At 44.7% G+C, this 25,756-nt stretch overlaps 1 protein-coding gene across 1 annotated transcript in view; it reads right to left on the reverse strand.

Moving 5' to 3' along the window:
• swt1 (SWT1 RNA endoribonuclease homolog) overlaps nucleotides 1-25,756 on the reverse strand; it is a 90,970-nt gene that overhangs the window by 17,764 nt on the left and 47,450 nt on the right. The window contains exons 15-16 of the mRNA XM_056276324.1: nucleotides 21,847-21,913; nucleotides 4,158-4,225 (exon numbers count right to left, since the gene is read on the reverse strand). Of these exons, the coding sequence (XP_056132299.1) occupies nucleotides 4,158-4,225; nucleotides 21,847-21,913 (135 nt within the window). The remainder of the gene's footprint in view (nucleotides 1-4,157; nucleotides 4,226-21,846; nucleotides 21,914-25,756) is intronic.

Below are 25,756 nucleotides of genomic sequence, written 5' to 3' on the forward strand. Positions count from 1 at the left end.
ACCAGCTTCCTTCAAACTCGTGTCGGCTGCTCTTGCTATTTTACACGTTGAAGCCTCGCATGGATTGCATTACCTTCAGGCCGGAGAAGGGAGAATACTTTTGATTGCTTGGCTGCAGGCACCCGGATAGGCCAGAGGGGTCGCTGGAGAATGACGAGTCCCGAACACTACACCGATCTACACCCACTATCCCTTGGGTAAGGGTGGCCTAATGAATGCCTTACCCCATGGACGCTCTGGCCGTGACTGGTTACGGCGAGTCTGGGATACGAACCTCCCAGCCACATGATGAGTGGATTGCAAGAACGGCGGTTTATTCCTCTCGGCCATCAGAGCAGCTAAGTCAGATAATTTAATATTAATATTTAATATTTCAGTACTGTCCATGCAGTGTCTTTGTCCACATCTGCATTTGATGGCTGGGAGAGCTGGCGCTGGATCAGCTAGGAGACCTTGGTCTGCTGCGTCTTGTGGGCCCAGGGACTACGGCCCTGCCTGGAGCTGCAACCGAGGAGGTAGAACCAAGGGCAGTCTGACAGGATGCGGAAGCAGGGCAGGCTAAGCTAGCTGCTAGCTCATGCAGGCCGACAGTTCCGATAACACCGAGGGCAGTTTGGCGGTGGCCTCGCCTGGTGTTGACTGTGGTGTTTTTGGTGTCATAGTGTGAAGTGTGGGGAGGTGTGCCAAGGGTGTCTGGCTGGGAGAGCTGCTGTTGGATCGGCTGGAGGAGCCAGGTCTGCTGCATCCGGTGGGCCCAAGGACCACGGCCCCTGCCTGGAGCTGTGCCCAAGGAGGAAGCACTGAGGGCAATCTGACAGGACGCAGGGCAGGCTAAGCTAGCTGCTCGGCCATGCAGACTGGCAGTTCTGACAGTCATCCTGGCTGGCGTTCATTCTCCTGGACAGTGATTTTTTTTTCTTGTTAGTTTAGATAAACGTGTTAGTATGTATTTTCTTGAAGTTCTCGTAGTTTTTGGATATGCGTTTCTGTCTTTGTGTTGCACTGCTGTGGGCTGGGGAAAACGATATTTCAAATAAAGTGTTCCTGATTCCTGAAGTGTTCATGATTACTGACATGTGTGTGTGTGTGTGTGTGTGTGTGTGTGTGTGTGTGTGTGTGTGTGTGTGTGTGTGTGTGTGTGTGTGTGTGTGTGTGTGTGTGTGTGTGTGCGTGCGTGCCACGATGGTGGTGGTAGGAGATTATCATGCTCAGTTCTAATCACTAAATTCCATTCAAAATAAATACACTGTGCATTGCTTTGAAAAAACAAATCTGCAAATAACGAGCATCACAACTTTTCGGTACTGATAGCATGGTCACATACATTGAGACTGTTTTGCAGGGGGAGTCTAGAAAGAGGGCTATTGTGATTTAGTGATAGGTCTGACCACAAACTAAAAAGCACAACACAACCTGCCCAGGTATGTTACAACAAAAACTATTCTAACAAGAAGAGTGCACTCAGTAGAGTGCAGATCCCCAACATGTGTATCTCCCCTTCTCCGGTGCTCGGACTAGGTAACAAACCACCCCTTTTTTTGCCTACTGGGAGAAGGGAAAATACAGAGGCACTGCCTGCAGATCTCCCCTTTTTTGGTGCTCAGACTTGAGTGAAAAATCAGCTGAGGAGTTAGCAGTCAATTCAATCAATCACGCTGCATTTTATATAGCACTTTTCTACCTGCAACAGCCACTCAAAGCACAACTGTGGTGTAAAACATGTTTTCCAAAGATTTTGAACCACTGCAACCATGAGAGGTTCTTGATCATACAGTCACAACTGTGCACATAAATTATTAGGCTGACAGGCCTAATAATACAGTAGTATTTGTGATTAACAGCAGACTGATACATGCACACACAGACAGAAAAAAAAGTGTTTTTCCTGCCATTATAAGACTTTTGCGCAGCACCCAAGTCGATTGAATGGGGGGTGGGTAATATGCAGCCCTCAAACAAAAGAATTTACCTAATAAAAACATTTTGCTTGTCAGTCTGTTGATGCGCAACCTCCTAGGCAGACCCTTGCAAGAATGCAGCCAATATGAACTTGCACTTTCCAAAAAGCTTTGCTATGCAAACCTTTATTTTCATTAATTCATCTTCAGCCACTTCTCCGGGGTCAGGTTGCGGTGGCAGCAAGCTAAGTAGGGCACTCCAGACATCCCTCTCTCTAGCAATGCCCTCCAGCTCCTCCTGGGCAATCCCAAGGCGTTCGCAGGCCAGATTGGACATGTAGTCCGAGTTCTTGGTCTACCCCAGAGTCTCCTCCCAGTTTGCTGTACCCGGTAAACCTCAAAAAGAAGGCACCCAGGAGGCATCCCAATCAGATGCTCAAACCACCTCAACTGGCTCCTTTCGATGTGAAGGAGCAGCGGCTCTACTCTGAGCTCCCTCCAGATATCCGAGCTCCTCGCCCTATTTCTAAGGCTGAGCCCAGACACCCTATGGAGGAAACTCATTTCAGGTGAGGGTTGGAACGAAGACTGACTGGTAAATTGAGAGCTTTGCCTTCCGGCTCAGCTCCATCTTCACCACAACGATGCAGTACAACGTCCGCATTACTGCTGATGCTGCACCAATCCGCCTGTCAATCTCCCACTCCATCCTACCCTCACTCGTGAACAAGACCCTGAGATACTTGAACTCCTTTACTTGAGACAACAACTCATCCCCAACCCAGAGGGAGCAAGCCACAATTTTCCGGTAGAGAACCATGGCCTCAGACTTGGAGGTGCTGACTCTCATCCCGGCCATTTCACACTCAGCTGCAAACCGCCCCAGTGTGCGCTGGAGGTCGCATTCTGATGAAGCCAACAAAACCACATCATCTGCAAAGAGCAGAGATGCAATTCTGAGATTCCCGAAATGGACACACTCCTCACCTTGGCTGTGCCTTGAGATCCTGTCCATGAATATCACAAACAGAATCGGAGACAAGGGACAACCTTGGCGGAGTCCGACACCCACTGAAAACGTGTTTGACTTTGTGCCGAGAATGCGGACACAGCTCTCAATTTGGTTATACAAGGACTGGATGGCTTGTAGCAACTTCCCCGGTACCCCATACTCCCGCAGTACCCCCTACAGAGTGCCCCTGGGTACACGGTCGTAAGCCTTCTCCAAGTCCACAAAACACATGTAGACTGGCTGGTCAAACTCCCATGCCCCCCTCAGCACTTCCACAAGGGTAAAGAGTTGGTCTGTTGTTCCACGGCGATGAAGGAATCCGCATTGTTCCTCCAGGATCCGAGGTTTGACAATCGGTCAGAGCCTCCTTTCGCGCACCCTAGAGTAGACTTTACCAGGAAGGCTGAGCAATGTGATGCCCCGATAATTGGAGCACACCCTCCGGTCCCCCTTTTTGAATATGGGAACAACCACCCCAGTCTGCCACTCCACAGGTACTGTCCCCTACCTCCACGCGACACTGAAAAGGCGTGTCAACCAAGACAGCCCAACAATGTCCACAGCCTTCAGTATCTCAGGGCGAATCTCATCCACACCCGGTGCCTTGCCACCGAGGAGCTTTTTAACTACCTCAGAGACCTCTGCCAGGGATATGGGTGGGGCTTCCCCTGAGTCTTCAGACTCTGCCTCCTCCACTGGGGATGTGTTAGCCGGGTTCAGGAGCTCCTCAAAGTGTTCTTTCCACCGCTCGACAACATCCCCAGTCTGGGTCAACAGTTCCCCTCCCCGGCTGAACACAGCCCTGCTTCCCTTCACTGAGTCACTGGATGGTTTGCCAGAACTTCCTTGAGGCCAACCGAAAGTCCTCATCCATAGCCTCGCTGAGCACACCCGAGTTTTTGCTTCTGCGACTGCCAAAGCGACAGCCCTTCTGGCCTCACGGTACTGTCTGCTACTTCAGGAGGCCCCTGGGCCAACCAAGTCCAAAAGGCCTCCTTCTTCAGCCTGACAGCTTCCCTCACCGCTGGTGTCCACCAGTGGGTTCTTAGGTTGCCGCCTCGACAGGCACCGATGACCTTATGACCACAGCTCCTGCCTGCTGCATCTGCAATAGAGGCTTTGAACATGGCCCACTCAGACTCCATGTCCCCAGCCTCCAGCGGGATACACGAGAACACGCAAAATCATAGAATGAGAAAAAGCATACTGCAAGCCATGACATTAACAGCAAAATGTAAGTATCCTACCTGTACTCTTGTTGTGAAAAACAGTTGAGGAGATCTTCAACCTTTAACTTGGTTTCTATCTCAAAAATCTGAAAGACAGTGAATATGAGCTGAAAGTTGCCAAGTCAGTCAGTTATACAGTGGATGGCATTTCCCTGAAGAGAAAAAAAATCTTGAAAATATAGAATATACAAAATTTAAAAAATATAAAACATAGAAGAATTACTGAGCCCCTGAAGTCCCAACAAGTGGTAATTTTATAGCTTATGTTGTGTGCACATGGCAACAAGATCATATGTAGTGTCCACAAGATCCCTTATCTTGTTCCCTCAAAATTCATGTTGTGGGGACTAGATCCTTACCTTGTGGGGACCTTTAAATTGTGGCCACAAGATCCGTATCGTGTGTATGCTCATCCAGTCTCATCTATAGGCTGACATCAAAACGGAGTGTGGAACACAACTGGTAAGAGACGTTCTCTGTACGCTTGCACAAAAACATCTCTGATTTTAAGCTGATTTATCTCAGCACGAATCATTTGATTCTTATTTTCAAGAATAATCTATCAAGATGATATGGAGGGCATGCCGATTTAGACCTTGTCATTGATTTCATCAATGAACAATTAAAAAGTTTGGGAAAGATGCCTGGATGCCAATGGATGTTTACAAAACACAAAGAAAAAGGCCACAAAGTAAAAAAAGAGGAAGTAAGAGCCATATCAGCCGAGGGCAAAAAATGTCTTTGTATGACAGTCTGAGACTGAGGCAGATTGAAGTGGATTGGGGACATTATTCATCTTTGCACTCTGCACTATTACACTATTGCCTTACTGCTTCAACTGATTTTTTTGATTTGCAGATACATCCTAGGATGCACTGGGACACATCATCAGTGATGTTTCCTGAAGTCCTCTGGTGTTTCGGCTCTTTCGACATCATGCACCCTCGCTGAGGTGACCCAGCCAGGGTTGACCAGGCCCTGGCTTGTCCCAGCAGCATTAGCCCACAGATCACTCCTTCTGATCCAAAGCCATCTGGAGGACCTCTCTACAGACTTCTTGGAAGACTTGATGGCTTTCCTTTTTGCAGACCCAGTGATGCCAAGTAGAGTGGAGACCTTGCACAGTGAGCAGCCAGCAAAGCCTCTACAACCCACTTCCATGGGCTCACAACACGCCTTCCAGCCTCTCCCCCGGCACTAATCCACCAGCTCTTGGTACTTGGACTGATTGTGCTCATTTGACTCTTCCATCCGGTCCTCCCAGGGAACTATCAGCTCTACAAGAAGCCACTGCTTTGAAGAGCCTGATGATAGCACTATATCTGGCCTCAACTAAGTTGTCATAATGTGGTCCAGGAACCTGAGCTGCCCACTCCCCCCAAGTCGACTCGCAGCTCCCAGTCTGATGAAGAGGTGAGGAGACCGGCTGCTGATCTGGGCTGTGACTGAGACTGCTCACCAGCCCTGACAAAGGCAATGTTCCTGTCTGCAGGCTTGCTTGTTGTTGGCCACAGCTTTGGAGATGGTCTCTGCGACTGTCTTCAGCACCTGGTCATGTCGCCAGTGGTATCAGCCCTCCCCCAGGGCTGATGGGCAGCTGCTAAGGATGTGCTCGACTGAACCTTTTCCAGGGCACAGAGGACATGAATCAATCTTGCCCCAGAGATGGAGATTTGCTGGGCTAGGCAGAACATCATACACGGCTTGTACCATGAATTTGATCCACTGCGGTTCTGCCTGCCAGATATCTGCCCAGAATATCTTCCTCTCTAGCGCACCCTCCCACCTTGTTCATGCTCCCTGCTGCCGCATGCCCACCATCCTGCCGGTCCTTTCCTCCTCGACACCTGCCCGCACCTCCACCAGGACTAGATGGTGTCTGTCCTTGCCATGGGCCTTATCACAGGGAGGTTTTGGGATGGCTCTCAGCCCCGCCCATCCAGTTGCCACCATGCCCACCAAAGCCCTGTGTCTCAGCTGAGACTCTGCTATCTTCAGGCCTTCCTGGGTCCTCCACTTCCTGCTTGTCCATCCACACCATAATGCCTGCTGATGCCACTCCGGAATCCTTAGAGTTCTGATACAGCAGCGCCTCTCTTGTGTGAGAAACCCTGAACTCCTCGTAGAGGCTGCTGATAGGGAGCTGGAGTTTGTTGTTCCTCCTATACAGTGCTGCACTGCTAAGGCTGCGCTACAGACCCAGCCATTTCCGGAGGTAGCTACTGAGCTTCTTCTCCAAGGTGTCCACTGTCGACAGGCTTACTTCGTAAACCAGCAGAGGCCAGAGGACTTGGGGTAAGATGCTACAGTGCATCCAGAAAGTATTCACACCCCTTCACTTTCCCCACATTTTGTTATGTTACAGCCTTATTCCAAAATGGATTAAATTCCTTTTTTCTCATCAATACAATACAATACCCCATAATGACAAAGTGAAAAATGTTTTGTAGAAATTTTTGCAAACTTATTAAAAATAAAAAACTGAAATATTGCATGTATCTTCACTCAGTACTTGGTTAAGGCACCCTTGGCAGTGATTACAGCCTCAAGTCTTCTTGGGTATGAAGCTACAAGCTTGGCACACATATATTTGGGGTATTTCTCCCATTCTTCTCTGCAGATCCTCTCGAGCTCTGTAATGTTAGATGGGGAGCGTCGCTGCACAGCTAGTTTCAGGTCTTTCCAGAGATGTTCAATGGAGTTCAAGTCTGGGCTCTGGCTGGGCCACTCAAGGACATTCACAGACTTGTCCCGAAGCCACTCCTTCATTGTCTTGGCTGTGTGCTTAGGGTCGTTGTCGTAATGAAAGGTAAACCTTCGCCCCACTCTGAGGTCCTGAGCGCTCTGGAGCAGGTCTTCATCAAGGATCCATTCATCCATTCCATTCCATTCATCTTTCCCTCGATCCTGACTAGTCCCCCAGTTCCTGCCACTGAAAAACATCCCCACAGCATGATGCTGCCACCACCATGCTTCACTGTAGGGATGGTATTAGCAAGGTGATTAGAGGTGCCTGGTTTCCTCCAGACGTGACATTTGGCATTCAGGCCAAAGAGTTCAATCTTGGTTTGATCAGACCAGAGAATCTTGTTTCTCATGGTCTGAAAGTCCTTTAGGTGCTTTCTGGCAAACTCCAAGTGGGCTGTCATGTGCCTTTTACTGAGCAGAGGCCTTTGTCTGGCCACTCTACCATAAAGGCCTGATTGGCGGAGTGCTGCAGAGATGGTTGTCCTTCTGGAAGGTTCTCCCATCTCCACGGAGGAACGCTGGAGCTCTGTCAGAGTGACCATCGGGTTCTTGGTTACCTCACTGACCAAGGCCCTTCTCCCCCAATTGCTCAGTTTGGCTGGGCGGCCAGCTCTAGGAGGAGTCCTGGTGGATCCAAACTTCTTCCATTTATGAATGATGGAGACCACTGTGCTCTTCGGGACCTTCAAAGCTGTAGAAATTTTTTTGTACACTTCCCCATATCTGTGTCTCGATACAATCCTGTCTCGGAGGTCCGCAGACAATTCCTTTGACTTCATGGCTTGGTTTCTGCTCTGACATGCACTGTCAACAGTGGGACCTTATATAGACAGGTGTGTGCCTTTCCAAATCATGTCCAATCAATTGAATTTACTACGGGTGGACTCCAATCAAGATGTAGAAACATCTCAAGGATGATCAGTGGAAACAGGATAAACCTGAGCTCAATTCTGAGTGTCATAGCAAAGGGTGTGAATACTTATGTACATGCAATATTTCAGTTTTTTATTTTTAATAAATTGGCAAAAATTTCTACAAAACCTTTTTCACTTTGTCATTATGGGGTATTGTGTGTAGATTGATGAGAAAAAAAAGGGATTTAATCCATTTTGGAATAATGCTGTAACATAACAAAATGTGGGGAAGGTGAAGGGGTGTGTATACTTTCCGGATGCACTGTATGTTGGTAAATCCAAGCCTTGAACCTGCCATGTAGGCCAGACTTTTCTACTGTGGTAAGCCAAGTATCAAGCTCCTTGATGGTTGTTTGGATTGCTGCTGCATCCTTTTTGTTTTCCTTTTTTTTTTTTAAATTGGAAACCATATAAAACCTTGTTAAAAGAAACACTCAAAAGTGGGAAAAGTGCTCAACAAATAAGGATCAAAATAATCCTGTGATTCAAGTAAATTCTTTATGAGACCGTACAAGCCTGTTTCATGCTATAAGCAATCATCGGCTGTCACTAAAGTTACACGGGAAGAATATTGTGTTCTTCCCAACCATTTTCCGAAACGCTTATCCTGCTCCAAGGGTCACCGGGATGCTGGAGCCTATCCCAGCAGTCATTGGGCGGCAAGCAGGGAGACACCCTGGACAGGCCGCCAGACTATCACTCTCACACACACACACACACACACACACACACACACACACACACACACACACACACACACACACACACACACACACACACACACACTCTCATACCTAGGGACAATTTAGTATGGCCGATTCCCCTGACCTTCATGTCTTTAGATTGTGGGAGGAAACCGGAGCCCCCACAGGAATCCCACATAGACACGGGGAGAACATGCAAACTCCACACTGGAGGACCCGGGACGACCCCCAAGGTTGGACTACCGTGGGGCTCAAACCCAGGACCTTCTTGCTGTGAGGTGACCGTGCTAACCACTGCGCCACCTTCTTTATAATATGTTCTTTATAATAGAGGGCATAACTTTCTCTAAGCGTAGGGCCAGGGTTTTGGAGAGCAGCTTAAAGTCTGCATTTAACAAGTTTATGGACCTATAAAAAGTACAACAGCGGGTTTCCCTTTTTTAAGGATAAGGCTGACATTGGCCTCTGTAAGTGATCTTGGGAGGGAGCCATTCTCTAATGAATCATTTAGCATTTCAAGTAGGGGTCCTATAAGTAAGGATTTGAATTCATAAAACTCGCACCCAACTCCGTCAGGGCCTGGAGCTTTGCCTGATTGCATAGCTTGCAAATTGTCCAAAATTTCTTACTCTGTAACTTGTTTATCTAATTCTTCCCTCTGCAAGTCTGTTGCCTTAGGTAAATTTAACAGAGAAAAAGTTACCTAATAAGGTCTGATTATCTGTAGATTGTTGACTTGTATATAACTGACTATAAAATTGTTCTAAAACCTTATTGACATTGTCTATATCGGTTTTACTCTGTCCATTAGAGTCTTTGATGGATGAAAGACATTGAGAATCAGGCCTTACTGGGCTTGTTGCCAAATTCATACAACTTTTGTTTTGCAAATCTAATATTTTGTTCGGCTTTGTGTGTAAGTAAGGAGTTTAGTGAATCTCTGGTGGCCAACATTGCCTTCAATTTATTCTCTGATGTATTTTTAATATATTCCTTCTCCAACTCTGAATGTTCAAGTTCAAGTTCCCTCCAAGTCTCAAGGGATTTCCGTTGCTTACTCTTTACATATGATATTATTAAACCTCTGGCGTACGCTTTGCTTGTTTCCCATAAGATTGAGGAGTAAATGTCCGGCGTCTTATCAATTGTAAGAATGCTTTGAATTCGGAATTAAAATATAAACTAAAATTTGGATCACTGAGCAACTGAGGGTCAAATCTCCATGTCCCAGTACGGGACACATCCCCCTCTTGGAGAAGTTGTAAAAACATTGGGCTATGATCAGATATGGTGATAACTGCAATGGTGCAAGAGGTTATTAAGTGAAGCATCACCTTTGGAGCTAGAAAATAATCTATTCTTGAACTACTCTTGTGGGCATTTGAGAAGAAAGCATATTCTTTCTTTCCCAGGTGTAAAGTTCTCCAGACATCTAAGTATCCCATCTCTTCATATGACTCCATTATTGCCCAAGCTCTTTTTGCAGGGGGATGTTTCTCCACTGGGAATTTATCAATCTGGGGATCCATCAGCCAATTTAAATCTCTACTTATTATTGACTGTTCACATTCGAGTTCACCAAATTCTGAAAATGCTTTAGTAAGCAAATCTGTTGGATGGTTGGGTGGGTAATATACATTCATAATAAGAGATATTTTTCCCAAACAGTGATCCCCTCACAATAACATACCTCCACTATTATCTCTGACACATTTTTCAAGCGTAAATGATAGTGATTTATGAATTAAGATGCAAACCCCTCTACTATTTGAGGTAAAGGATGAAAAAAACACCCGACCCACCCATTCACATTTTAACTTAAGGTGTTCCTCATCTTTAAGGTGGGGTTCCTGTAATAGAGCAATTTTCACATCCTCTTTTTTAAGGAAAGTTAAAATTTTCTTTCTTTTTACTGGATGATGAACTCCTCGCACATTCCAAGTACAAAACTTCACGTCAGATGCAGTCATTAAATCCTAAATCCTTATTGCCGTTGCCCATGATAAATATTCTATCCATTATCATGCATAAATAATGTCCTAAAGAGTGAATAATCTTGTTCATAGTAACTGAATGTAATTTCCTTACAGAATAGAACTGTGGCCTTCTCCCAATAAAAACTATGTACAACTACTGTTACTAGGTCCTTAAGATATAAAACAAGTATGAAAAAACACACTGAACAAAAAAGCCTCTCTTCTCACAGGAATGCCCCTGCAGGAGAGTGACCATTAACCTTACACTAGATGTAAGCATAGTACTTTAGAGACAGAACCTCATTAAAAACAAAACAAAACAAAAAACAAAAAACAAAACAAAAAAAAAACAAAAAAAAAACAAAAAAAGAATTAATTAGTTAAAAAAATGAATAAAACAATATTAGAAGGTAAATAAAAAGGGGGCAAATATCAAATGTCAATGAGCGTGATAGTGCTTTGAAATGAAGGATGTAATGGCAACATAAGGTATAATAATGATTATGACAATGCTCTTCTAAATTAGGGTATTGTACAGGATAGGCAACACCCTTGAGGGAAATAAGCAAATAATAAAATAAGTAGAAGAAACTGGTGTGGGCTAGTCGGAATGGTAGGGTACATAGTGAGATTTGCTTCACTGCATCAGTAATAGGGAAACACTTGCTTTTGTTGATGTTTAACTTGTAGCCCAAAAACGATCTAAAGGTCATCAAGATTTGCAAGATATTATCTACACAGTTAGCTGGTACTGTGACATAGAGCAAAAGGTCATCAGCATAGAGAGAAACACGATATTCCAGTCCAGCCCTACAAATACCAGTGAAGAGTGGGGAGGATTTGAGAGCAATGGAGAGTGGCTCTATAGCTACCCCAAAGAGCAGGGGAGAGATTGGGCAACCTTTACATGTATCTCTTGTTAGAGGGAAGTAGTCAGACCTTTGAGAGTCAGTCGTCACGCAAGCTGTAGGGGCAGAGTATAAAAGTCATATTCAAGAAATAAATTTAGACTCAAAACCAAATTTCCCCAGAACATACAAGTCCACTCAACCTGATCAAAGGCCTTCTCCTCATCCAACAATATAACCATTTCGGCAGCTTGAGAAATGCCAGGAGAAAGCACAATATTTAAAAGTCTTCTAATGTTAGACGAAAGTTCCCAACCCCTAACGAACCATGTTTGATCTTCAGAAATTATGTCTGGCAAGCAAGGATCCAACTGGCATGCCAAGACCTTGGCTAGAAGCTTTACATCCGAATTTAACAAACTTATTGGTCTCCAGCTGTTACATTCTTCAGGATTCTTGTCTTCCTTAAGAATAAGCGAAATTGAAGCTTGGTTTAAGGTAGGGGGGAGGGATCCTCTTTCCATCAAATTATTAAACATGTCTTATAGTAGAGGAGCAATAAGGTGGGAAAACTTCTTGTATAAGTCAATTGGAAATCTGTCTGGACCTGGTGCTTTGTTATTTTGCATTAATCTAAGACAAGTGATTATTTCCTCTAGCAGTATAGGATTGTCCAGATCCCTCTTCTTATTGGCATCTATAGTAGGGATATCTATACTATCTAAAAAATTGTCCATTATAGTCTTAATTAAAGGGGGGGTCCTGATTTATAGAGATTGGAGTAAAAGAAGTGAAGACAGATTTTATTTCAACTGGATTAGCAGTTAGGGATTGGGAGGAGTCACAGACTTGAGATATGAAGCGGGAGGCTGACTGATGTTTACGTTGGAGAGCTAAAAGGCAGCTAGCCTTGTTGCTATATTCATAATATGTCCCTTAAGTACGTCTTAGGAGGTATTCGGCTTTGCTTGTAGAAAGCAAATCAAACTGATTGTAGTTTAACCCTTTTGGTATACAGGTCTAGACTGGGAGAGTTGGAATACTCTCCTATCTATGTTGAGAACTGCATCAATTAGCTCCTGATGTTTTTGTTTACTTTTTCTGGCTAGATGTATGCTGTACAAGATAAATTCTCCCCTTGGTACAGCTTTTAAAGTTTCCCATAATAAAGAGGGCAAAGTTGACTAAGTCGTGTTAATCCCAAGGAAGGCACTGATTCTTTTTGAGATAAAAATCACACAACTCCTCGTTAGCTAGTAGCCCTGTATCGAATCTCCATTGTCTCTTAGTGTTGGGCACGAGTGTTAAATCCAAAATAAGCGGAGCGTGATCGTAAATAATAATAGCAGAACACTCAGTAGATTTTACAGCAGAGAGAAGAGCCCTGTCTACACAAAAATAGTCAATATGAGAATAAGCTTGATGTACCTTAGAGAAAAAGGAGAATTCCTTTGTGACCAGGTGAAAAAAGCGCCAGGGAGTTATGCAGCCCAACTGACTCATGAGGGATGACAGTGTCTTCAACATGGCGGAGAGTGCAAGTTTTCTAGGGTGTGAGCGGTCCAGTTTAAGGTCTATCACTAAATTCAGGTACCCCCCCTAAAATAAGATGGTGGGTATCCAAATTTGGACTATTGGAAAAAAGGGATGTCATAAAATTTGGGTTGTCCCAGTTAGGGGCATAAACGCTGACCAGCACCACTGAAGTTTAATATAATGTACCACTTAAAATGACATAACGCCCTCCGGAGTCAGAAATAATCTGTGTGGGGGAGAACTGGACATGTTTGTTAATCAAAATAGCAGCACCCCTGGATTTGCTGTTAAGAGTTGAATGGAATATTTGCCCAATCCAGGGTTTACGCATTCTGTTGTGATCAATTACACACAGATAATTCTCTTGAAGGAAAGTGATGTCAGTGTTAAGCCTCTTAAGGTGTGAAAACACTCTGGATTGCTTTACTGGACCGCCCAGTCCATGAACATTCCAACTCATCAGCCAAATAGAAGACCCATCTGTTCCTCTCTGGGGTGTATCTGGATTAGCCATTGATCACATCTAAAGCAGAAATGAATTGAGCATCCTGGAAGCATCCAAGGGATATTAACATAGGATAAAAAACATGAAAAACCTCCCAGTGCATTGCGATAATCAATATTTTTCCACAAAAACATAAATTTACACAATGATTTAACTTGAAATCAATCAACAAATTATTTCCTAATCTCACCATTACAAAACAAGACGAGTTGCAGGATAGGATAGTACACAACCGATTTGCTATGCAGTGGATTTCATCTCTTGGCAGTCCAGGATATAAGCTATATGAACTCTTTTAACGGTTAAATAGAGACACATTGTAACAGGAATTGAAGAGCAGACAGAACTAGCAGGCCAGCCAAACTGATAATGTTTTGGGAAAGAGAGAAGAAAGACAAAATAAAAATAGAGAAGAAAAAAATTAATAAGAGAAATAAAAAAACTGCAAGTTGTTAGTATGAAACAGCTCAGGGGCTACATCTGTATCAGACAAGATACAGATGTAGCCCCTGATACATACTCCTCTTGCTGGCGGACTGTCCAGGGTGTCTCCCTGCCTGCTGCCCAATGACTGCTGAGATAGGCTCCAGCATCCCCTGACCCTAATTAGGATAAGCGGCTTGGATAATGGATGGATGGAAAAATAGTAGAATGCTTAAAAATAATAGCAATCAACAATTACTTTTTTTTAAGAAAATTTGAGAAATAAATAAAAAACAAATAAAAGGAATTAAATCAGTTAAGTTTTCCTTCTTCTATTTTTTTGTTTTGTTCGCGCCCCGGGGTAGTCCAACCTTGGGGATCGTGTGTCGGAGTCTGCATGTTCTCTCCGTGTCTGAGTGGGTTTCCTCTGGGTGCTCTGACATGTAGGTTAGGTGAATCAGCCGTACTAAATTGTCCCTAGGTGTGAATGTGTGTGTGTGTGTGTGTGTGTGTGTGTGTGTGTGTGTGTGTGTGTGTGTGTGTGTGTGTGTGTGTGTGTGTGTGTATATGTGTATGTTGGCCCTGTGATGGCCTGGCGGCCTGTCCAGGGTGTCTCCCTGCCTGCTGCCCAGTGACTGCTGGGAAAGGCTCCAGCATCCGCGCGACCCTGAGAGCAGGATAAGCGGTTTGGATAATGGATGGACGGATGGAATTAAATTAAATGAGTCCACTAGGGTTGTACTGTTTTTCCCTCTTCTTGCTACTGAGTAAGGGCACTGGCAGCAAGTGTCAACACTGTCCTTACATTACGACTCTGAAGCCGGTTAGTGTTGTCTACAGGTTTGATAACATTGGAAGTTGTGAAATTACAAATAAAAACATAAATCTCGAATTACTGGAATGTACTCATTCATAGTCCTTAACATGAAAAAGTTTTTCACTGCAGCGCTAAATAACATGAAAGCTAGCCTAACAATAGCAGTGCACAGTAACAGTTAATTTGGATTACAGACCACACGTGTTTCCTCCTTATCTTCTAATTAACTGAACAATATGATGACTAAATGGCATAAACTTAACAAATATCTAAATGGAAGTAAAGATAAGTATCAAACTAAGAATATACATACAGACGATGCCACAAAATACGAAAGCAGATGTAAATGGATTGCGGAGAAGTCTGTCAACATGTCATCTCAATGTAAATAAACACACTTCCTGGTTGTTTTATCTTTCTGTCATGACACCTGAAACTGTATGCAAGCTGCATTACTAGAATCCACCATTAGGTGGCAGAAAAGTACTAAATGTTATGACTGTAACAGCACAAGGGTGCTACAGTTCACGCAAAGAAAATGGTGAACCGCTTATCCTGCTCTCGGGGTCGCGGGGATGCTGGAGCCTATTCCAGCAGTCATTGGGTGGCAGGCAGGGAGACACTCTGGACAGGCTGCCAGGCCATCACAGGGCCGACACACACTCATACCTAGGGACAATTTAGTACTACCAATTCACCTGACTTACATGTCTTTGGACTGTGGGAAGAAACTGGAGCCCCCGGAGGAAACCCACGCAGACACGGGGAGAACATGCAAACTCCACTCAGAGGACGACCCGGGACGACCCCCAAGGATGGACAACGCCGGGGCTCGAACCCAGGACCTTCTTGCTGTGAGGCAACCACGCTAACCACTGCGCCACCGTGCCGCCACGGTGGATTTCAATAGCCCACATATCCACATACACACGCCTTACATAGAGAGACAATTTCCTATGAAACAGGAAGGCCGAATGCAGAAAACCGTGAAAACAAAACACTGTGGATGGGCTGTGCATGCTACATGGAAGTACAAGCAGGCTTAACACTTGTAAGCAACACAAAGGCTGCACATTTTAAGTAATGCATCAGATCAAGAACGTCAGTGATATAAAACAATATTTGCCCAATATGAAGGGAAGATGATAAAGCAAGGGCAATAAACCACTAATATACGTATATAATATGTAATTCAAACAGTGCACGACTTAAATTACTGTTCACAGTCAACTAAAAGGCAAAATAGAACTAACTTTCTCAGCCTGTTTAGACATTATATTCATGTCTTACCAGCAAGGAGAGCTAAAATAGACCCCTATAAAGTCAAGTAAATCTGTGGCTATACTTAGTTTCAGTCTTTTATACGTTTTTTCTTTCGTTTCTTTTCCCCCCCCTTTTCCTCCCCAATTGTACTTGGCCAATTACCCTATTTTCTGAGCCATCCTGGTCGCTGCTCCACCCCCTCTGCCGATCCAGGGAGGGCTGCAGACTACCACATACCTCTTCCAATACATGTGAAGTCGCCAGCCGCTTCTTTTCACCTGACAGTAAGGAATTTCACCAGGGGGACGTAGCGCATGGGAGGATCACACTATTCCCCCCAGTCCCCCCCCGAACAGGTGCCCCGACCAACCAGAGGAGGCGCTAGTGCAGCGACCAGGACAAATACCCGCATCTGGCTTCCCATCCGCAGATACGGCCAATTGTGTCTGTAGGGATGCCCGACCAAGCTGGCAGTAACACGGGGATTTGAACTGGCAATCATCAAGTTGGTAGGCAACGGAACAGACTGCTACGCTACCCGGATGCCTCCGGTCATTTATAAGTTATGTATGTGTTTTTGGTAGAACTGGTCAGCTTGCTCTGGGGAGTAAAAGAAATGATCTACGCTATTAAAGGTGATGAGCAGCTGGGCAAGGTAAAGTATGCTGAACCGTATGCCTTTCTGAAAGACCAAGGATTTCACTGCGTTAAAAGCGGCTTGCCTCCTCGCCACTGTAGTGCTGAAATCCTCATAAAACTTGATGTTGTGGCCCCGATAGACCATATTGCGGTGTGCCTTGCCCATTGCAGCACTCTCTCCTTTTTGGAGTATCGATGAAAGTGCATTATCACAAGATGAGACACTTGGCGGGGCTTCGAAGCCTCAAGATAGGGCCAGATTCCGGCAGCGCACCCCCAACAACTTTCTTGACTAAATCTGCCATGAAATTTCTCGAATCCTTGCCTTCAATACCCTCAGGCAGACCAATAACTCTTTTGAGTTTTGATGCTTTGAATAAGAAATCAAATCCTCCACAGCCACTTGAAGTTTAGTTTGTTCTTCTGTCATCGAAACCACCTTAGACCGCAGCTGCACTACTTCTTGCTCCAGGCTTGTAATGTTCTCTGAGTGAGTCGAGAGGGTAGTTTCCGTCTCTGATAGAGTAGAGGTGTGTTTGGCTATGGTTGTGGTAATGGATTCAAGAGATGAATGAATCGGGGCGTGAGCTTTGTTCAAATTGGCTGTGAGTTCAGCAGTCATGCTTTTCCTGGACTTTTCCAGCTCAATGATAAGCATTTCCAGCGTGAGAGAAGGCCCGGTCGCTGTCTTGCTAATGTTAGCCTCATCTTCGGAGAACAAATAAGTCCGCTTTGCCTGACTTTTTCAGCTCTCTCAGGTTGATGTGGTCATTTTGTGGTCATGAATAAAGTATTCTGATTCTGATTTTGTTGCAAATTCGCTGATTAAAACAAACCATTGCACTTAAGGTAGACTTTAAATATAGCTGTAATTAACAAAAATTGCTGAAATTGTACAAGAGGCGAACACCACACATATTTCCACTACATTATCCAACCGAAAGTCTCTGCTGCTACATCCCTAAGGCTACAGTCAAAGACCTTGCCTAGACTCTTGACTGATTTCCTAGTAATGGATGGGCTTGTAATGCCATCCAAAAAGAAGCAAAACTGGTTCACCACTTTTCCCCTCTTCAACACCATGGCTCTGGATTTGGCTGGTTTGAAACTCATCCTCGCCCAGGAGATGAGCTTCTCCAGTCTCTCATCCACCTACCACCAGGCACCAAAGATGTGGTGACAGTGAGGTTGTGCATAAAGGGTCTGATGGGGGGCTGCTGAACACCAGACTTGGACAGAGGGCCTCTGCACTCAGTTTAAGCTGCCTTGGCCACCATATTCATGGCAAGGGTGAAGAGTGTAACTGAGATGGTACACCGAGTTATAATCCCCTTCTCAAGCCGGTGCCAGTCAGATGTTGTGTTCCGAGAAGTGACTCTGAGCCTGAAGTTCCTGTGGTAGTTCGGGATGAGGTCCTTGATCTTTTTTTTTTTGGGAGGGGGGGGGGATTTCCCCCTCTTTTTCTCCCCAGCTGTATCCAGTCAATTGCCCCAATCTCCCGAGCCATCCGAGTCTCTGCTCCACCCCCTCCGCCGATCCGGGCAGGGCTGCAGACTACCACATGCCTCCTCCGATACATGTGGAGTCGCCAGCTGCTTCTTTTCACCTGACAGTGAGGAGTTCCACCAGAGGGAGGATCACGCTATTCCCCCCAGTTCCCCCTCCCCCCTGAACAGGCACCCCGACCGACCAGAGGAGGCGCTACTGCAGCGACCAGGACACAAACCCACATCCAGTTTTCCATCCGCAGACACGGTCAATTCTGTCTGTAGGGATGCCCGACCAAGCCGGTGGTAACACAGGGATTCGAACTGGAGATCCCCATGTTGGTAGGCAAAAGGATAGACCGCTATGCTACCCGGAGAGGTCCTTGATCTTACTGAGTACATAGTGTCCAGGGTAGTCTCAATCAGCTTGTGGGGTATTGAGCTGTATGCATTGGCAAAGTCAAGCCAATGCACAACTAGGTCATCCTTCCCTTCGTGCGCCTCCCTGATCAGCTGGGTGACAACTCCAGTGTGTTCCAGGCACCCTGGAACTCATGAATGCCACTTTTCTGTACCGAAGTCAATGTAGGCATTCTTACGGAGGAAGTCTGTCATCCTTCTGGATAGGACACTAAAGAAGATCTTCCTCTCCACACTGAGGAGCAAGATAGATCTGAACTGTTTCAGTTTGTTTGAATTCTCTTCCTTTGGTATCCAGACTCCCTCTGCCTGCCTCCACTGGTCTGCTATAGTTCCCCTGCATCAAATCACCTGCAGAATCTTCCAGAGGATACTGAGGAGCTCTGGGCAGTGCTTGTCCACCTTATAGGGTACTCCACTGGGTCCCGGAGCACAGCTGGCTCTGGCTGCAGTAATCACCTCCTGGACTTCCTTCCTGGTGGGCTCTCTGGTGTTGAACTCCACCATGAGTGATGGTATGTCCAAAAGAGCTCTGAGGGGCCCTAGCTCTTGCTCTCTATCAGGGTCACTCAGAGTGTTGTTTAGGAAGTGGTCTTCCGCCTCTTTAGAGCAGGCAAGATGACCACTGCGCTTCTGCCCTAAGAGTTGCCTTGTGAATCCAAATGAATCAGCTATAAACACAGTACGCTTCCTGGCTCTCTCTCCTTCATCTCCTGAACCATTCTGCTCTGTGCAGGATCATGAGCTTCCTGATGATGTAACAGGCTCAGCCAGTGATGGTTTCTCCTCCTCGGCTGCTACCTTGATCTGCCTTGCCAGAGTTCGAAGCTCTTGCCGCAGTTGGTGGATCTTGTCTGCGCTTCGGTTCATGATGTAGTTGGGTCTTGTATATAGTCATTCCTTGTATATTTTCCTGAAGACTGTTGTGCTGTTATTCTATGTAAGTACATTGAGAGCCACTAAACCAGAGTCAAATTCTATGTATATGTGCAAACATATACAGTGCTGCTTGAAAGTATGTGAACCCCTTGAGCAGTTTAGATGTTTCTGTTGTTTTACCATGATTTTCTTATTTTATCATCACCAGTTTTTATGTATGAAATGTCAGATATATGTTTATCAATTTCATGTACTTGTTTAGTGGGACTTGTTTAAGTAGCCCAAAAACTACGTGAAACATGGAATTAGTGTATGTGCAAAAGTAAGTGAACCCCCAGCTGCATTGGTTAAATCAAGCAGGTAACAGACTTAGGTGAAACACATTTGGGTGCTTAATTAATCATTTAAGCAGACCAATGAAATGAGACATCCTTGGGAATGGGTTTGGCCTGCACTAATTAAAAGAGAGCGGAAACCAACCAAACCACTGTGGTCCCATACAAATCAACAATGCCGAGAGCAAAGGAGATATCCGAGGACATGAAGAAGAGGGTAGTGACAGCCCATCAGTCTGGGGAGGGCTATAAGACCGTCTCCTAAAGATTCCAGCTCCATCCATCCACTGTAAGACAAATAATTCACAAATGGAGGGCCTTCAACATGACAGCAACTCTGCCTAGAAGTGGACGCCCATCAAAACTATAACCCAGAAGCACCAGAAAAATAATAGATCAGATAAAGGCCAACCCACACATCACCTCTAGAGAGTTGCAGACCTCTCTGGTAGCATCTGGGACAAATGTGCATGCGTCTACAATCAGACGAAAATTGAATAGCCATGACATTCATGGGAGGGTTGCTAGAAGGAAGCCTCTGCTCTCAAAAAAGAACAAAGCTGCCCATTTATACTTTGCCAGAGAGCACTTGGACAAACCAGAGGCCTTCTGGAAGTCCATTCTCTGGACAGACGAGTCCAAAATAGAATTATTTGGTCACAATCAAAACCAACATGTTTGGAGAAAAGCCAACACTGCATATGAAGAAAAGAACCTCCTCTCAACAGTGAAGCATGGTGGTGGAAATATGAAGGTCTGGGGCTGCTTGTCTGCTTCTGGACCTGGACGACTCCATATTATCCAAGGAACCATGAATTCTCCAGCATATCAACAAATTCTTGATCAGAATCTCCTGCCATCAGTCAGGGAGTTGACGCTGGGACGAAAATGGATTATGCAACAAGACAATGACCCAAAGCATTCCAGCAAAACTACAAAGGAATCGCTTCAGAGAAAGAGGATTCGTACTCTGGATTGGCCCAGTCAAAGTCCGGACCTTAATCCTATTGAAATGTTGTGGCGAGACCTGAAGAAGTTGGCACATACCAGATGTCTCCCCAACCTCTCTCAACTGGCTGAGTTCTGCAAGGAGGAGTGGGCAAAAAGCCCCATAAGCAGATGCGAGTGACTGGTTAGTGGTTACAGAAGAAGTTTGGTTGAAGTAATGGCTGCAAAAGGAGGAGCCACAAGCTACTAATACAAGGGTTCACATACTTTCGCACATGTTAAATTTTCAGTGTTTGTGAAATAAACCACCTTTGTTGAATTAAATAATGAAAATATATCTATTTTTGTGTGTGTGTCCATTATTTGGAAGGTGTGCTTTACAAATTGGGATTTGGATGTATGTGTAATAAGCTTGTCTTAATGTTTTTTACAAAAACAGTGACCATGTCTGGAGGGTTCACAAACTTTCAAGCAGCACAGTATGGCCAAATAAAGATGATTCTGATTATAACGATCAACTGTGTTCGACACTCCATTTTGATGTAACGTTATCAATGAAACTGAGCCATAACATTGTGCCCATGATACAGATCTTGTGACCACAATAAGGATCTTCTTCCCACAAGATATGGGTCCAATTCTCAGAACATATGAATCTTGAGGAAATAACATATGGATCTTGACAGAACAAAATAACGGAACTTGTGGTTCCAACAGTTCCCTCAAAACAATGACTTTTGAGCATAAAATCTTATTTGCACGAGATAAAAAAAAACAACTTTAGGGGCTCTGTAAAGGATATCACATTCAAAGTATCAAAATATAGCTCAACATCCTGTCTACATAAAATTAGATGGAAAATGCAAAAATCTAATTACTGAAGAAATTTTATTTCCATACATACAACATCTAATGCTTGTATTAAGAGGAGGCTTTATATATTTTTCAATTATTAGGCAAAGTATTTTCTATTTGCATCAAAAACTGTCGAATCAGATGTGATGTTACAATTAATAGGATGTAGGAATTTTGATGAAAACATTGTTAATATTCTCCCGTGGGGACATTTCCCCTGTAAATATCACAAAGAACACTTCAGCACAGAACTAAAATCCCTGTATTACACCTCAAGATTCTTTTACGTCACCTCACCTCCTCCAGTAAAATTAAACTTACCCAGACAAGGCTACACACTCAGAGACCGCAATCTGATCTGAAGCAAACTTTTTTTTTTACCTCAATGATGATTGTGAAAAAGTACCAACCTTATTGGAGTGGATGAGGCTGAGCAGTACCTGGGTTTCTCTTGCTCCGGCATCTGGCGACTGGAGGCTTAGGGTAACAAAAGTATAGATTTTAGACAAGGCACAGACCCATGCACTCGCTTCATATGAGAGAAATAACAGAAAGCAGAACCATGCCATGCAGGGAGACTTTTGGTCATCGTAAATACCTACAATACAAAATGCTTCTGAACCCACTGACCTAAAATGGAGAAATGATGAAGGTACTTATTGACACTATGAAAACATTTTGGTATATAAGTACTGAAAAACATGATTTTTCTGACATCTAGCAATAAAAAAAGCCACGTTTCCACCCAAAGTACCAGGAACTACTTTTCAAGAAACTAAAAGGTTTCTTCAGCCCATTGTTATCTGTGTTTCCACCGTGGTCTAAAGACCCACGAAGATTAAGCAAACTAGTCCGTTGACATATGAAAAAGCGACGGCTGATTTACAGCAGCACATCTCCATTTTCTCTGTCTAGTAATTCTGTTTCTTCTCTTTATCAAAAATATTTGAATGATTGTGAGAACAAACAAAGATTGGTATTGGGTAGTATTTCCACAGAACTCTAAAAGCTGTTTTATAAACAGTATTATTAAGAAGTATTTTTGATAGAGTATAGTCTGTTCTTTCCTTATGACAGCTTACATGAGACAAATCAGAATCAGCTTTATTGGCAAAGTGTACCAACGTACATGAGAAATCTGACTCCTGTTCACAGCAGCTACCAGCACTTGCAGACATCATTCACACAAAAAAGAAAAAGAAAACAAAACAGAAGAAATAAATGGAACAACATTGAAGGCAAATTGTATGCACAACAGGTATGTTGCTACTATACAGCGTTTTGTTATGTTTGAATAATCAACAACCTATGCCCATATATTATACCATATTGCTTATATACTATATTGCCCATACACTATACCATATAAAAATACCACAACACAACCCACCCTGCCCATATACAATGCTATATACTCCCCCCATATTACACTATATTATCTTATGTACACTCTATAGTCACCTACCATCCACCTCACAACTACATACTATATTATATACCTATGTATCAGGAGCGGCAAAAAGGTGCTACTCTGAACAGGTTTTCTGGCAACGACCCATTCAATTGTCATTCAAATGAACGCTTAACACTGTCAAATAAATCCAACCATTTTGTATATACTGTATGATACATTGTACATATACTGGTATGCTCTGTCATGTCCATCTACCTCAGGCATGTATGTAAGTAACCTGCTAACGTTTATGTCAGCATCTCTGATATATTATCTGCACCATTGCACTTTATCGCCTCTTACTTCACCCGTAAGTAGACGGGTTTCCTGTTTACAAACATTACTGGGTGCGTGCGCAGTCAGGGGGCAAAACCGCTTTGGTAGCTCTCAAAAGATTATGAGATGCATAATTCCAAAGGGGTCTTGAACATTTTCCACCCATCCTTTTGGCGGTTTGTGCAGTTCATTGCACAACAATTGCACGTCATCTCTGCTGTATCTGAGCTCTATCTTGGTTAAAATCTCTGCGCTGTAGCTGCTTTCTGCCCCCTAGTTGCGCACGCATCTCTGTGAAGACGTTGCATGGAAACCCTGCTATAGTGAAGATTTATGGATGTGGTGAGAGAGGACATGCAGGTGGCTGATGTGACAGGAAGATGCAGAGGACAGGAAGAAATGGAAACGGATGATCTACTGTGGTGACCCCTAACGGGAGCAGCCAAAAGTGATAGTAGTAGTAGAGATAGTCAATCCTTGTGTATATATCTGAAGATTGTTGTGTTGTAGTGTTGTTATTCTATGTTATGTACACTGAGAGAGTCACGAAACTGGAGTCAAATTCCATGTATGTGCAAACCTACATTGCCAATAAACATGATTCTGATTCTGGTGTTACAACCACAGCAATAACAGCAATAATTTGTAACCAGTATACAGCAGTTGTATGTGTCTACAACTGTACATTTGTATTGCACATCTGGTTTAAGGAGGTAGTATGCATCATAGATATATGTAGGTGAAACATTTTGACCAGAGGGAGCTTTTAACAAACTGCCATATTTACATAATAAGTGTCTATTCCTGCACCATGCTGTTAAATGTTCATGAAAGAGCTGGCCTGTTGGGGGAAAAACTGTTCCTATGTCAGGTGGTTTTGGTGCACATTGGTCTATAGCGCTTGCCAGAGGGTAGGAGTTCAAAAAGACTATGTCCTGGGTATGGGGGTCTGCGCTGATTCTGCCCACCTGTTTCTGGGCTCTAGAGGTATACAAGTCCTGCAGGGTGGGCAGGGGAGCGCCGATGATTTTATCTTGATGTCTTTAGTGTTTGCTGCAGTCTGTTCCTATCCTGTTTTGTTGCTACTCCAAACCAGAGTGTGATGGATGTGCACAGGACAGATTCAATGACTGCGGTGTAGAACTTACTCAACAGCTCCTGTGGCAGACCAAATTTCCTCAACTGCCACAGAAAGAACATCCTCTGCTAGGCCTTTCTGAGGATGGAGTTGATGTTGGTCTCCCACTTCAGGTCTTTGGAAATGGTAGTTCCCAGAAACTTGAAGGTCTCCATAGTTGATGCAGAGCTGTTGGATATTGTGAGGAAGAGCAGTGCTGAGGGGTGTCTCCTAAATCCACTGTCATCTCCACAGTCTTGAGCGTGTTCAGCTCAAATTGTTCTGCCTTGACCAGAGCACCAGCAGCTCAACTTCCCACTGATATGCAGACTTGTCTCCATCCTGGATGAGTCCGATGACAGTAGTGTCATCTGCAAACTTCAGTAGTTTAACAGCTGGGTCCTTGGAGGTGCAGTCATTGGTGTAGAGGGAGAAGAGCAGTGCGGACAGGTCACATCCCTGGGGAGTACCAGTGCTGACTGTCCGTATACCAGAAGTGACTTCCCCCAGCCTCATCTACTGTTTCCTGCCTGTCAGGAAGCTGGAGAGCCACTGACAGATGGTGGGGGATACAGTGAGCTGGGAGAGTTTGGAGAAGAGGCTTTCTGGAATTATGGTGTTGAACGCTGAGCTAAGTCCACAAACAGGATCCTTGCATATGTCGCTGGGCAGTCAAGGCGTTGCAGGATGTAGCGCAGACTCATGTTGACTGCATCATCCACTGACCTGTTGACCTGGTAGGCAAACTGCGGGGGGCCCAGCAGGTGTCCTGTGATGTTCTTGTTCAAAAGTCTTCATGACCACAGATGTCAGAGCAACACGCCTGTAGTCATTCAGTCCTCCGATGGAGGGTTTCTTTGGGACCGGGATGATGGATGATGGTGGAACATTTGAAGCAGGAGGGGAATTCACACAGCTCTAAGGATCTGTTGAAGATTTTTCCCCCCTTTTTCTCCCCAACTGTATCTGGCCAATCACCCCACTCTTCCAAGCCGTCCTGGTCACTGCTCCCCCTGTGATCCAGGGAGGGCTTACAGGCCTCCTCTGATACATGTGGAGTCGCCAGCTGCTTCTTTTCACCTGACAGTGAGGAGTTTTGCAGGGGGATGTAGCGTGTGGGAGGATCACGCTATTCCCCCCAGTTCCCCCTCCCCCCCGAACAGGCACCCCGACCGACCAGAGGAGGCACTAACGCAGCGACCAGGATACATACCCACAATCCAGCTTGCCACCTGCAGACACGGCCACTTGTGTCTGTAGGGACGGCCAACCAAGCCGGAGGATCTGTTGAAGATTTGCATGAAAATTGGAGCTAGTTGGTCAGCACAGGCTTTAAGACAGGTTGGGGAGCAGTGTTGCCAGATGTATGATAATTATCATATTTGTACGATAATTTTGCCCTCTGTACAATCAATAATAATAATAATGACCAAATTATCGTACATTGTGGGACTTTTTGTCATCTACAGGCCAG

This window comes from Lampris incognitus, chromosome 3 (genome assembly GCF_029633865.1).
Source record: "Lampris incognitus isolate fLamInc1 chromosome 3, fLamInc1.hap2, whole genome shotgun sequence".
NCBI lineage: Eukaryota > Metazoa > Chordata > Actinopteri > Lampriformes > Lampridae > Lampris > Lampris incognitus.